This window comes from Chanodichthys erythropterus, chromosome 18 (genome assembly GCF_024489055.1).
Source record: "Chanodichthys erythropterus isolate Z2021 chromosome 18, ASM2448905v1, whole genome shotgun sequence".
NCBI lineage: Eukaryota > Metazoa > Chordata > Actinopteri > Cypriniformes > Xenocyprididae > Chanodichthys > Chanodichthys erythropterus.
In genome coordinates, this window is record NC_090238.1 from 19,662,218 (window position 1) to 19,674,889 (window position 12,672).

At 36.9% G+C, this 12,672-nt stretch overlaps 1 protein-coding gene across 3 annotated transcripts; it reads left to right on the forward strand.

The window, feature by feature from the left end:
- LOC137006234 (myelin and lymphocyte protein-like) lies at positions 1-9,957 on the forward strand. Of its 3 annotated transcripts, XM_067366857.1 has the most exons (5): positions 1-1,424; positions 4,506-4,670; positions 4,933-5,052; positions 5,424-8,756; positions 8,853-9,957. In XM_067366857.1, exons 1-4 carry the CDS (start codon positions 1,344-1,346, stop codon positions 5,496-5,498), a joined length of 441 nt encoding a protein of 146 aa, XP_067222958.1. In that variant the 5' UTR covers positions 1-1,343; the 3' UTR covers positions 5,499-8,756; positions 8,853-9,957. The 3 variants fall into 3 exon arrangements, with proteins under 3 accessions (XP_067222958.1, XP_067222957.1, XP_067222956.1); XM_067366856.1 differs by lacking the exons at positions 1-1,424; positions 4,506-4,670; positions 4,933-5,052 and having other exon boundaries at positions 5,500-5,642; positions 7,460-8,756; XM_067366855.1 differs by lacking the exons at positions 1-1,424; positions 4,506-4,670; positions 4,933-5,052 and having other exon boundaries at positions 5,500-8,756.
- The last annotated feature ends 2,715 nt before the right edge of the window (positions 9,958-12,672 follow it).

Genomic DNA, 12,672 nt, shown 5'->3' on the forward strand with positions numbered 1-12,672 from the left:
CCAAGAAGAAAGTTATTTCAACGAAAATATATCAAATGTGAAGTGTCACGCAGGGAATTGTGGGAATGTCAATTTATGGTTTTTCACTGTAAATTTTACAATGAATTGTTATTTTTCACTTCCAAAAACTGTGAATTTAACGGTATTTTACCGTAAAATTACATTAAATGTACCATTAGATCTATTACAGTTATTCACCGTATATAGTACGGAAACTTTATGTAAACCAATTGACAGTTTTTCACCGCAGCATTTTTACAGTCTTTTACTGTTAAAATCACAGTCATTTTTTACAGTGAGGTTTTACAGAGGGTTTGTCTTTACTAGACAGGGCAGGAGGTTTTAGGTTAAAATTTTGCAGTTTGAGTTTTTACTGTGCATTTAAGTCAACAGGTTACTCATGGGAAACTTGTTTTGTAATAAGCTGGAGAAAAACAACTAATCAAGAGTATGTTTACGAAGATATGCAAATCTGAAAACTTATGTTCATACAAAGTCTCACTGCTGCAATTCACTCAAATTAAAGAAATACACTGATTTGGTGTGATCATGCAGAAAATAAGCAACACAAAAGCTGTACTAACATAAATTCACACAGGTTCTTTTCTAATGTGGATCCCAAAATCCTTCAGCATCCAATAAAAAACACATCTCACTTCCTGCAGTTAATGATGTCATGAATCTGGCTTTGCATAATGTCTTGCAGCACCTGGACAGTTCTAGCACTTATGTAACTTACATTATACTTTCAGTTTGTGACAAAGTTGTCAAAATAGTTTTGTCAAAGTAAAAAAATTCTGTGTGGATTCCAGCTATATAATGTAAATACAACAGAAGGCAACCAAGCAATGCCAATATTACAGTATTGTCTCTTTGGATTTTGAAGTTAATCTATAATATATATTTTCATTTGTCTTGCTTGCAGTCTGATGTTTCTATTAAAGACAGCCCTTCATATTCTAAACATATATCAAGTGATGTTATGTGCAATATTAGTAGATTTTTAAACTTTTTTTAAAAACTAATGTTGGTACATGCACCAAGAAAATGACATTGTACTGTAAATGCATTGATGAGTAAAAATTTTACATTTCATTTCTAAAGATTTCATTTTTTTAGTATGTTGTTGAAATACTGAATTTGGAAAAATATTTCTTTTCCTGAGATCTAATCTGACCAGTTTTTCTCATCTCACAAAGTGTTCTATAGAACTAATATTTGAATAATGAGAAGTGCAAATATTGCAGAAAACAGGATAGGGAGGGACAGTATGGATAAGGAAAAAGTTTAAGAAGTTTCAGTTCATCTCCTTCAATCTTTAGTACCACACACACACACACACAATGGCTTCTTCAGTGAGCGCGATGCCCAGTGGCACTAAGATTTTCACCACTATGCCTGATATTCTCTTCATTCCAGAGTTTGTAAGTATTCAACCAGTAAGATCAAATCATGCATTCCTTTAATGATCTACAACCTAATTTATTTAATCCTTGTGGTCTTAAATTTGGATGAGTGACTGAATAGTGCTCAGGGTTAAAGGAAGAGTGAAAGAAGAGTCAGAGACATTGGAGATGATAAATCGTTCATGGTGAAACTGCTGCTTTTTTCTAGTTAATTTCATGTGTCAGTTGAGTCAAGGCAGTTATTTCCTATAAATGTTTGGATTAACTTGGCTAATCAAACTTTATTTTGTAACACACCTTGTCACTATGAAACATTAAGAGACTTATGAGAAATGGCATGTATTGTGTTTTTGACAGCTGCTTAAGCAGATAGCTAAGAAATTGGTGTCAAGTCTCACTAGTAGCACTAAACCCTTGCAGTTGCAATGTAAGATACAAAATAGGTTTTTAATATTGAGAAAAAAATGAATTATAGTGAATTAAATTACAGTGAAATGCTTTCTGACTGCAGGTTTCTCTGTCTGTTTATAAGGCTCATTGTGCTTTATTACGGGCCTTTTCAGGTCTATAGGTGCACGGCAGAGGAAAAACAATAAATAATAAATGCAGCTAACCTTAGTTATAACTGTGCCTAGCAAAATTAACAGGCATATAAACTTTGAAAATGGAGGAGAAAACTCTTCACATATCTTTTGTTGTTGATGTTAGAATCCACGTGTCCAATAAAAAGCTATTCTAAGGTATTTTGGTACAAATTATCTTCCATTTGGTTGAAGCCAAATTAGATGCCAATACGGATGGATAACATGACAATCCCTCATTCTTGAGAACCATGAAAACGCAAGAGAAAGGCAATACAACTCAACAAAATAAAAAATAAAAAAATATTTAGAAACCAATGATAGTCTAGAACAAATGTTTCTAAGAATAAAACAGTTTGGTATTGGGAAACCACTTCATGATTATTTGAGTTTTGATTATGGACCTGAATGAAAGAAATAATAAGATTATGAGATAATTTAATGAGACTTTTTTATTATTACTGTACAAGAATTTCAGCATTTTAATGATTTTTTATTACTATACAATCTCCAGACATGTATTATGTATTTTTGAACAACCTGCTAGATCCAGACAAAAATGAGTGTCACATTATTGATGTACATATTGAAGGCAGATCATTTTCTCCCAAAGTTATCCAGTGAAAAGCACTGGCTGCTTGATATTGGAGATATCAGGTGACATAATTTCATAAGAAATTCCTGCCACACCTGTTGATTTAGTTAAAAAGCAGCAGGACTCGCAGGAGTATCCTGCCTAAGCCAGATGATGAGGGCAGAGACACCGGAATAGACTCAAATACCGTATGCAAGCTGCTGTGTGAATGGGACAGTTTAAGATTCACATCTGTTATAAAATACTGTTGTATAAAATGTCAATCTTTGAATGTATCCAGCAAACAGTAAACGTTACTTGAACTTTGGCAAATGTTCTGGCAAGATTCTCTAACTTATGAACATTATTCCAGTAATGTTAATAGAATGTTCATTTAAACTTGTCTGGTCTTTAATAATGTTCTCAAAATCTTAGCACAAAAATGTCATTTATACATCATTCATGGAACTTTTTTTTTCGGAAAAATTTTTTAGTTGGATGTTCGTCTAACATTTTTTAAACATTACTAGCTACTTTCAGAACATACAGAGAACATTTAAAAGTTTGCAAAATGCTCAAATGGAAAGTTTCCTTAATGTTTTCTCTAAATAAAATATATTTAAACATTTAACATTGTTAAATTGTTCAAATGCTATTAAAAATGTTATTAAAACTGGATGTTTTGAACCTTAAAGGGATAGTTCACCCAAAAATGAAAATTTGATGTTTATCTGCTTACCCCCAAGCGCATCCAAGATGATTTTTAACTGCAACCGTTGCCGTCTGTCAGTCAAATAATGGGAGTGAATGGGAACTCGATCAATAAGAGTCGAAAAACTTGCATAGACAAATCCAAATTAAACCCTGCGGCTCGTGACGACACATTGATGTCCTAAGACATGAAACGATCGATTTGTGCGAGAAACCGAACAGTATTTATATAATTTTTTACCTCTAATACACCACTATTTCCAACTGCGTTCAGCACTCGTTTAGTGAGGTCTGATCATGCCCTGACAACGGCAGTGATGTCTCGCGCTTATACTTCAATAAGTGTCAGACATCACTTCTGTTGTCAAAGCAATCAGACCTCCCTAAGCGCGCTGAACGCAGTTGGACATGGTGTTTTAGAGGTAAAAAATTATATACTGTTCGGTTTCTCGCACAAATCGATCGTTTCATGTCTTAGGACATCAATGTGTCGTCACAAGTTGCAGGGTTTAATTTGGATTTGTCTAAGCAAGTTTTTTAGACTCTTATTGATCGAGTTCCCATTCACTCCCATTATTTGACTGATAGACGGCAACGGTTGCAGTTAAAAATCATCATTTGTGTTCTACTGAAGAAACAAAGTCACCTACATCTTGGATGCGCTGGGAATAAGCAGATAAACATAAAATTTTAATTTCTGGGTGAACTATCCCTTAAAGGGAACATTCCAAAATAATGTTTTCATAATTTAATGGGAACATTGGCAAAATGTTTTTATAATAAAATATATTTTTGTTTGCTGGGTAGCCAGCTGTTTAATTATATGACTATTGTAAACTACGGTGGCTCAGTAGCGCTGTCGCCTCACAGCAAGAAGGTCCCGGTTTGAGCCTCGGCTGATCCAGGCATCCTTTCTGTGTGGAGTTTGATGTTCTCCTGTGTCAGCATGGGTTTCCTCTGGGTGCTCCGGTTTCCCCCACAAACCAAAAACATGCAGTATGAGTATGAATGCATGTGTGTAAGAGTCCCAAACCATGCAAGGGTTGGAGAAAGACCCTGTGACCTACCCCAGAAAAATAATCACCAAGAAAATTCATGAAATTCAATTCTCTCGCATATGGCAAGAGTCGGATATGGCTGAAATGATTAATGAATGATTGTGTTTGTAGTCTTATACATGTTTTTATATGAGTGACTTTGTGTTCAGGTTTACTGTGTGTTTGTTTGTTCCAGGTGTTTGGTGGATTGGTGTGGACCCTGGTGGCCTCCACCCATGTGGTCCCAGACAATCCTCTGGGCTGGGTCATGTTCGTGTCCCTTTTCTGCTTCCTTATCACCACTCTTTGGTTCTTCATATTTATTACTGGCATAAACCAAAGCAGCATCTGGCCTGGCTTGGTAAGAAACATCAATTCATGTTTTTTTTGGACATAGTTTTGAAGACAACCATGGTAATAATTTCTGAATTCTCTGGAGTACCACAATATCATCTGATACCATCACTTAAGGTTCCACCACTGTATTTTTTTTGTTCAAAGTTTCTAACATTAATTCAAATGAAGACCTAGACATTTTAATAGTTTATTAAGGGCAATGAATAATAAAGCCCTGGACATGACATATGTTCTCACTGTCTTCTGTTCTATCGTCTGTTCTTTAGGATGTTGGATATCATGCCATTTCCGCATTCTTTTATCTGAGTGCTGCAGTGCTTTTGGCTAATGTCACAATCGGTAAACAAGGACAGGGTAAAGTGTACCAGCTAGACATTGCTGCTGTGGTAAGACTAATTCATCACAGATAATCAAAGTAAAATCTTTATATCACTCATATATGCTCAAGAAGGCCACACGCTACATTAGGAGCAGGGGAGATGTAAACTTTTGAGCAGGATGATCAGTGTAAATTGTTCTTATTTGTTCAAAATTATTTAGTACTGCCCTTCAGAACAAAATAATAAAAATGTACACCGATTGTCCTGTTCAAAAGTTGACAACCCCCTGGCTCTTTATGTAGTCTAGTGTGTAGCCATGAACTTTTAGATAAAATATAAGTAGACAGGTGCCAGACTAATCAAGGCCTAAATGTAGTAATAATGATTGATGTAAATGAACTGGAGCATAGCATAAGGCATGTTTCATTTGTTTACAGGTGATGGCTTTCATTGTCACATTACTGTACCTGATTCATGCAATCCTCTCTGCTCTCCGATGGAAGTCCTCTTGAACCTGATAAACCATATAACAGACTACAGATCGACTGAGAATGTTTTAATGAGAGATATGCAGATGTGCAGAACTGATTTTTACTTATTGTTTAATTTCTGCTGTTTGATGTAATAACCAGGTCATTCATCACTAATCTCTGAAGGTGAACAGTCTGCTTTAGGAGATTAATATTTTTAATTTCGATTCATTATTCATATATCATATTCATTATTCATATCAAATATAAAGTTATTTTACCTGTAAACAATGTTGTTTACATTTGAATGCACAGTGGTATAAAGTGCACTGCTGGATGCTGTTTTTCAAAACTTAGATGTTTTAAACACGTTTCTTCTTGGTTATGCAAACATTAAGGAAACATTCCATTTTATTATTTTGCAAACATTATGGAAATGTTATCTGAATATTCTGAAACATTTAAAAAAATGTTAGACGAACGTCCAACTTAACCATTTCAGAAAAAAAAACTTGAATGAACGATGTATAAATAACATTTTTGTGCATTTTGAGAATATTTATAAAGACCAGATAACTCTGAATTAAGGTTCTATTAACATTACTGAAAGAACATTTGTTCATAACTTAACTTAGGCCACATTCACACAGCAGCAGAATACGGTTGTCAGTGCTATATTTGAGTCATTAATACGGCTACATTTACACACAGTACGGTTATTTACTGGAGTGACAACCGCATTCTACCGAACTCGCACACGTAAATTTTCAAGACGCACAACCGCATTCTCAGGAAAACTCGCGCTGTGTGAACTAAACCGCACTGGACAACTAGTTGTCCGTCATGTCCATACATCTTGTGCTGATTCGGGATCTGAGTCTGCGCAGTAGTGAGCATGAAGTGGAGCCGTGTGCTATGATTCTATGTACTCCCATAGAATCTGTTAGTACAATTTACTGCAGAACAACTCATTATGTAGGTGTGAAATAAACAGTTATGGAAATGTAGAAATTAAAGTTAAAGCTCCAATCTTTTATTTTGTCTCACGTCGTAGAGGTAGAGGGCGTTTATGACCTATATTGGGACCAACCACCTCGGGGCGATCGAGACACTTTGGCTTCACTTTTCAGGACTTGTGTGGCACGCTTGGCCACATCATACAGTGAGCGAGAGCTGGTCTGTTAAGGGGTTTTGTGTGTGGTTTTGCTTTCGATAACTTACAAAAACAGAGATATGAGCTGTGTGTCATCTGAAAGGTCCAGTCACTGTTCTCCACCGGAGTGGTTCCCGTCAGATTTGTGTTCTACACTTGACTCAAATGCCGTGTCATGCACTAGATGCTACAAAGGATGTGAGATGCGAGTGCAACGGTTAAATGTGTCCGGTTAGTGTGTGTTTACATTGAACCTTCTGTCGGTTAATAAAGATTTGGCGTATTTTGCTAATAAACTCTTGGCTCTATTGGACTCTTGTCATGTCAAGACTTTTCAGTTTTATCGCCATCTTTGATATTACTTTAGTCACTGTCGCTATGGTTACTGGTAAGAGAATACGAGCTTGACTTGCGTTGCACATTCATACAGACCGTATTCAAGATGGTACTGTAGGTTTCTTTGTGAATGGGGCATTTCAAGACTCACACCGGAAAGAAAATGCAGTTGTCAGTCCCAAAAATTGACAGTGTGAACGTGGCCTTAGAACTTATTTCTGACATTGTTTCTTGTTGGCAAGGTATCAGTGGCCACTTTCACCAGCAACAGAATAGAGTTTTCAGTCCTGTATTAGAGTCCTTAATATGGTTATGTTCACACACAATACAGTTATTTTCGACCGTGACAACTGCATTCTGTAGCTGAACTCGCATCCATAAATTTTCAGGACTCACATCCGCATTCTCGGAAAACCTGAGCTGTGTGAACAGAACCAAACTAGTCAACTAGTTGTCTGTCAAGTCATACAGTGCGAGAGAGCCGCTCTAAACCCATGTCTACCATGTGTTGCAGGTTTCGGTAACTTACAGCATAGGAGATATGAGCTGTGTGTCATCTAAAGGTTTTAGATCCAGTCACTGTTCTCCACCGGAGCTGGTCCCTCCATCAGTTTTGTGTTCTATGCGCAAGCGCTGTGGACTCAAATGTTCCGCTCTCCACCCAGATATAAAAGCGACTGTCAGTTACAGTTTTTTCCAATTGCTAACACACTAAAATGACATGCACAGCACAATTATTTAAACTGACACACAGAGAGCAAAACTTCTTCTCAAGTCTCCAAAAGTCTAAACACCTTTTCTGTTTTACACACATTTTGCATTTCAAAATAGCACTTTTTAAATTCACTAAATACAGTTCTCTGCATAAGACACAACAATCTGACATAAAGTCACATGTTTGCCATTTCAAAACACTGCCATTCAAAATGACACTACATGAGCTAATTGGCCAATTACATGTGCCACCTGGCCAAACACCTCAGTGGTTAATTGTTAACACTTCAATCATGATGTAAGCACTATGAAAAGACCACAGGTGAGAACCTTTTTTTTTTTACAACAACAATGGAAGACATTGCAGAGAGAGGAAGAGGAAGAGGAAGAGGAAGAGGGAGGTTGAGAATAAGAGGGGGAGGAAGAGTGAAAGGTAGGGGAGTTCATGGCCAAAGAAGACAAACACTTTCAAATGAAATCAGAGCAACCTTAGTAGATCATGTCATCAACCATGGGTTGACAATGCGTGAGGCTGGACAGAGAGTGCAGCCAAACTTGAGCCGTTTTACTGTCGCCTCTGTCATCCGGACCTTTAGACTGGAGAACAGGTATGTAACCAAAATTTCATGTAGTACACATGTAGTATACCCCATGTCATAGTGTATCAGTTGGGTGACACCTGTTTACTTAGTGTATGACATCAGCCATTCATGAACTGTACAAGTTTCCTGTACAATGAACTCTACTGTGGGGGAAAATATTTAGGCTGCATTGTCCAAGCCCTATATATATCTTTATTTTATTTTTTCGAAAGGACTGAGAGACGACACCATGGTGGAGGAAGGGGCCAAATGTTCACCGGGGTACAGGAAGCTGCCATTGTAAACTTGGTTTTGGAAAATAATGAAATCAGATTACGAGAAATTCAAAGCCACATCATCCAAGACAACACCTTATTCAACAACATTCAACGAGTTCGTCTGTCCACATTGGCTCGCATTCTCAAGCGAAACCAAATCAGAATGAAACAACTTTATAAGGTGCCGTTTGAGAGAAACTCTCAAAGAAACAAAGAGTTCAGACGAGCATATGTGGATGTAAGTACTATATTGACTGCAGTACACTACACACAACATTGTTTCCCAGTGTACTGGATAACACCATATTGAGTGATTTTTGTTCTTTGTTTTCAGGGAGTACTGGAAATGGATGCTCATGCAATCCCACATGAGTTCATCTTTATAGATGAGGCTGGGTTCAACCTAGCAAAGACCAGAAGAAGAGGGAGAAACCTCATTGGCCACAGAGCCATTATAGATGTTCCTGGCCAACGTGGTGGGAACATCACAATGTGCGCTGCCATCTCCAATATGCATGGTGTCCTCCACCGTCATGCCAAACTTGGACCATACAACACAGCCCATATTCTCACATTTCTGGACAGACTTCACAACATTCTCATACCACCAGAGCGTATGAATGATGCAGACCATCAAAGAAACCGGTACGTTGTAGTATGGGACAATGTGAGCTTTCATCGTGCAGCCCCAGTCCAAAACTGGTTTGTTGACCACCCAACATTTCTTGTGCAATACCTCCCACCATACTCACCATTTCTGAACCCCATAGAAGAATTCTTTTCGGCATGGCGGTGGAAGGTATACGACCGGCAGCCCTTTGTGCGCATGCCTCTTGTGCAGGCCATGGAAGAGGCATGTGATGAGATTGATGTGGGTGCAATTCAGGGATGGATAAGGCACTCAAGGCGCTTCTTCCCTCGATGTCTGGCAAGGGAAGATATTGCCTGTGATGTTGACGAGGCGTTGTGGCCAGACCCGGCTGTGCGGCAAGATGCTGCCTAATTATTTTTCTTGCCTCTTTTTTTTACTGTAATATATTTTTAGAAATTTTCTTTTTCAGTTTACTGTTTTTTGTAAGAATATTTTTGTTCAGTCCCATGTAAATATATCTGCTGTGCATATGTTGCACTGACTTGTTTACTGTAGTGAAGGAAAAAAAATAAAAATGTTGCAACAGCATGTGTGTGTATCTGCAAATATTTCTGTGCATGTGAAGAATCTGATACATATTTTAGTATTATGGCAAAGCATACTAAAGATGGGGGTGCTTTTCATTATGCCCAACAGTGTGTAGGTGGTTAGGCAAAAATCTGGTAATATGAATGAAGTGTGTGCCATTTCATGCAAAAGTTTGATTTTGATAATGCTCTGTGTAGTTTCGGTTGCAGTGCTTCATTTTGCAGGATATATGAGGTATTTTGCAGTTTGGGTGTGTGGTTTTGTGAATTGTGTTAAGTGTTTTGATAAAACCAGACTAGTTTGAAAAATTGTGTGTTAGCAATTGGAAAAAACTGTAATAAAGATTTGACTCTTGTTGTGTCAAAAAGTCTTTTCGGTTTTATGGACGTCGTCATCTTTAATATTACTTTGGTCACTGTTGCTATGGTTACAGGTAAGGATACGGGCTTGACTCTCATTGCACATTCATACAGACAGCATTCGAAACACTTCTGTACATTGCTGTGTGAACGGGACATTTCAAGACTCACATCAGTTGTCAATCCAAAAAACTGACAGTGCGAACGTAGCCTAAAATGTTTATCTCTAAAGCAAACAAACCAACCTCAAACCAATCAAGTGAAAATGATAGATCCTTAACCAGCCAACTAACCAGCAGAACATTGGGAACACCTCCTACTTTAACTAGCCACCCATCTTTAACCAACAATGGTATTTTTGAGGGGGTACTCAGTATGAAACTAGGCTGAGAGATATGTTTGCACTGCTTCTGCCAAATATTATACATTCTGCAACAGATTAAATCTGAGAATTAGTCTTTTCTGAGTTAGTTTTTGAAGTGTTTATAGTCCTTCAATGCCTCTGACATTCTGGTTATATCACATCTGATGTCCATAAATGTGTTTTAGCTTCAGTACAAGCTATTACTTGTACTGAAAGTGTGTATTTAACCTGAAATGAACCTGCTAAAAATATATCGATTTGGTATATATTTTTTAGAAATCATAATCCATATTATTTGATATCAAGTGTTTTTCAGGAGGTAAAAAAACTGTGAGATAAAAACTAGATATTTCCGTGTTCATCCAAAGCACCATCTTCAGTTGTAAAAACACAGGAAGTAACTCTTGCAAATATATACTCTTAAGTAACATGATCCACGCACATGTAGAAGTCACATGACTACCAAATTGCCCACATAATATGCTTGCCTGAGCTGATGGTAGTGCCTGCCACTTACAGTGGTGCCCCTCCTCCTCCTGTGGTGAAGCACACTTATCTCTTCATTTCGTGGTGTGGCACAGTTTTTTAAACTATATAGTTACCTCAAGCTCCATGTGCACAATTGGTATGCCAAGTTGACCTCTTTTCCCAAGCCATGACTGCATCCATATTCTCCTCTTTCGCTTCCTCCTCTTTTTTTCCAGCACACATGAAAACCACAATTGCCAAAGTGTGATTCATCTTGCTCTATTTGTTTAAGATTAGCGCATGCTGATGATGTTTTATTCTTCTATACTAACTTGCGTTGCAGCCAATGATTCAATAGGCATCATCATCATACAGTATATGTTGTACAGTGTGATTTGTTATAGGGGTGTAATGGTACATGTATTCGTCACAGTTTGGTTCATGCAGTGACACAATGAATACAGTCACAGATGATCCACACTCCAATCTAGAAGGGGGCTCTCTCAGTAATGCAACGCTGTTTGCTACTAGTAAAACGAAGAGATGACCATCGTTATGTTTACATGTAATCTCTCAACCAGTGTTTCAACTGTGGAAAGATATCAATAAAACAGCCTGAGAATAATATCTCACATAGCATTATATCTACCTTAGGCATTTAGTGTCTACAGCATGTTAGTTCACTAGAGAAATTAATTCCAAAGAGAACTTAATTCCAAAGAATTAAGAGAACTTAATTCCAAAGTACTGATGTCCATGCATTTTTATTTATTAGAAGACCATGAAAAACTAGACACAAACAAAAACAACACAGTTTTACATACAAAACCACTAAACCCCAAAAAACAAATAAAGGATGTACAAAATATTAACATTTTTACAGCGTTTGTCTGGTAACCAGCAGGAGAATGGTCAGGAGCACTATAACGTGTGTCTGAATTCACGTATCGCCATACCGTTGACACCAATGCTTCCTGGTTAAGTAAATCAGGAAGAGTCACATGACATTCAATTTAGACAAACTGTGAGTTCAACAATAATGGAGTACAATACCAACTTTTATCATGAAATTATGAAATTGACTCACATACACAGAAATACACATTTAAATTATAAGGTTATGAAAATAATAAAAATAAACATTAAACCCTGAGATCATCAATATATGTAACCCACAGCTGACCACCCAGCGTCAGCTACATGCACTATAAGCCTAGTCATTATTATTTACTTAACTTGTTAATAATGTCTTGATTTTTTTAATATATGTAAATAAATGTCATAAAAACAAGTTATGACAGCCACTGTCTAAATGATTATATTTAAAAAATGAATTGGAGTAGAAAATTAACTATATTTACAGTAGTCAACATTTGAAATGGATCAAAAAAGTTCATCAAAGTTGTCCTAAGAACTAAGTTGTCTTAAGAAGAAGGTTTTAGGACAACTTTGATGAAAGGTTTTGATCCACTTCAAATGTTGACTACTGTAGATTTAGAAGTTTATGCAAAACCTACCTTGTGTACAATTTACATGTTTATTATTATTATCTTAATGTTGATTATTATATCTAAAAATAAATAGCAACTGAATTTAATAGTTTGGGCTCTGTTAATTGTAACCTTTAATGTTATAGTAATGTGTAAGTAAGAGCTCCCAATATAGTTTACAGCCTTTTCAGTCAGCTCCCTAGTTAGTCAGGGCACTGATCAGGGAGTGGGCCACATTCATTTACATGATATACTGATTCACGACCTAGGAAGCAAGGGAGCTTATTGAGACG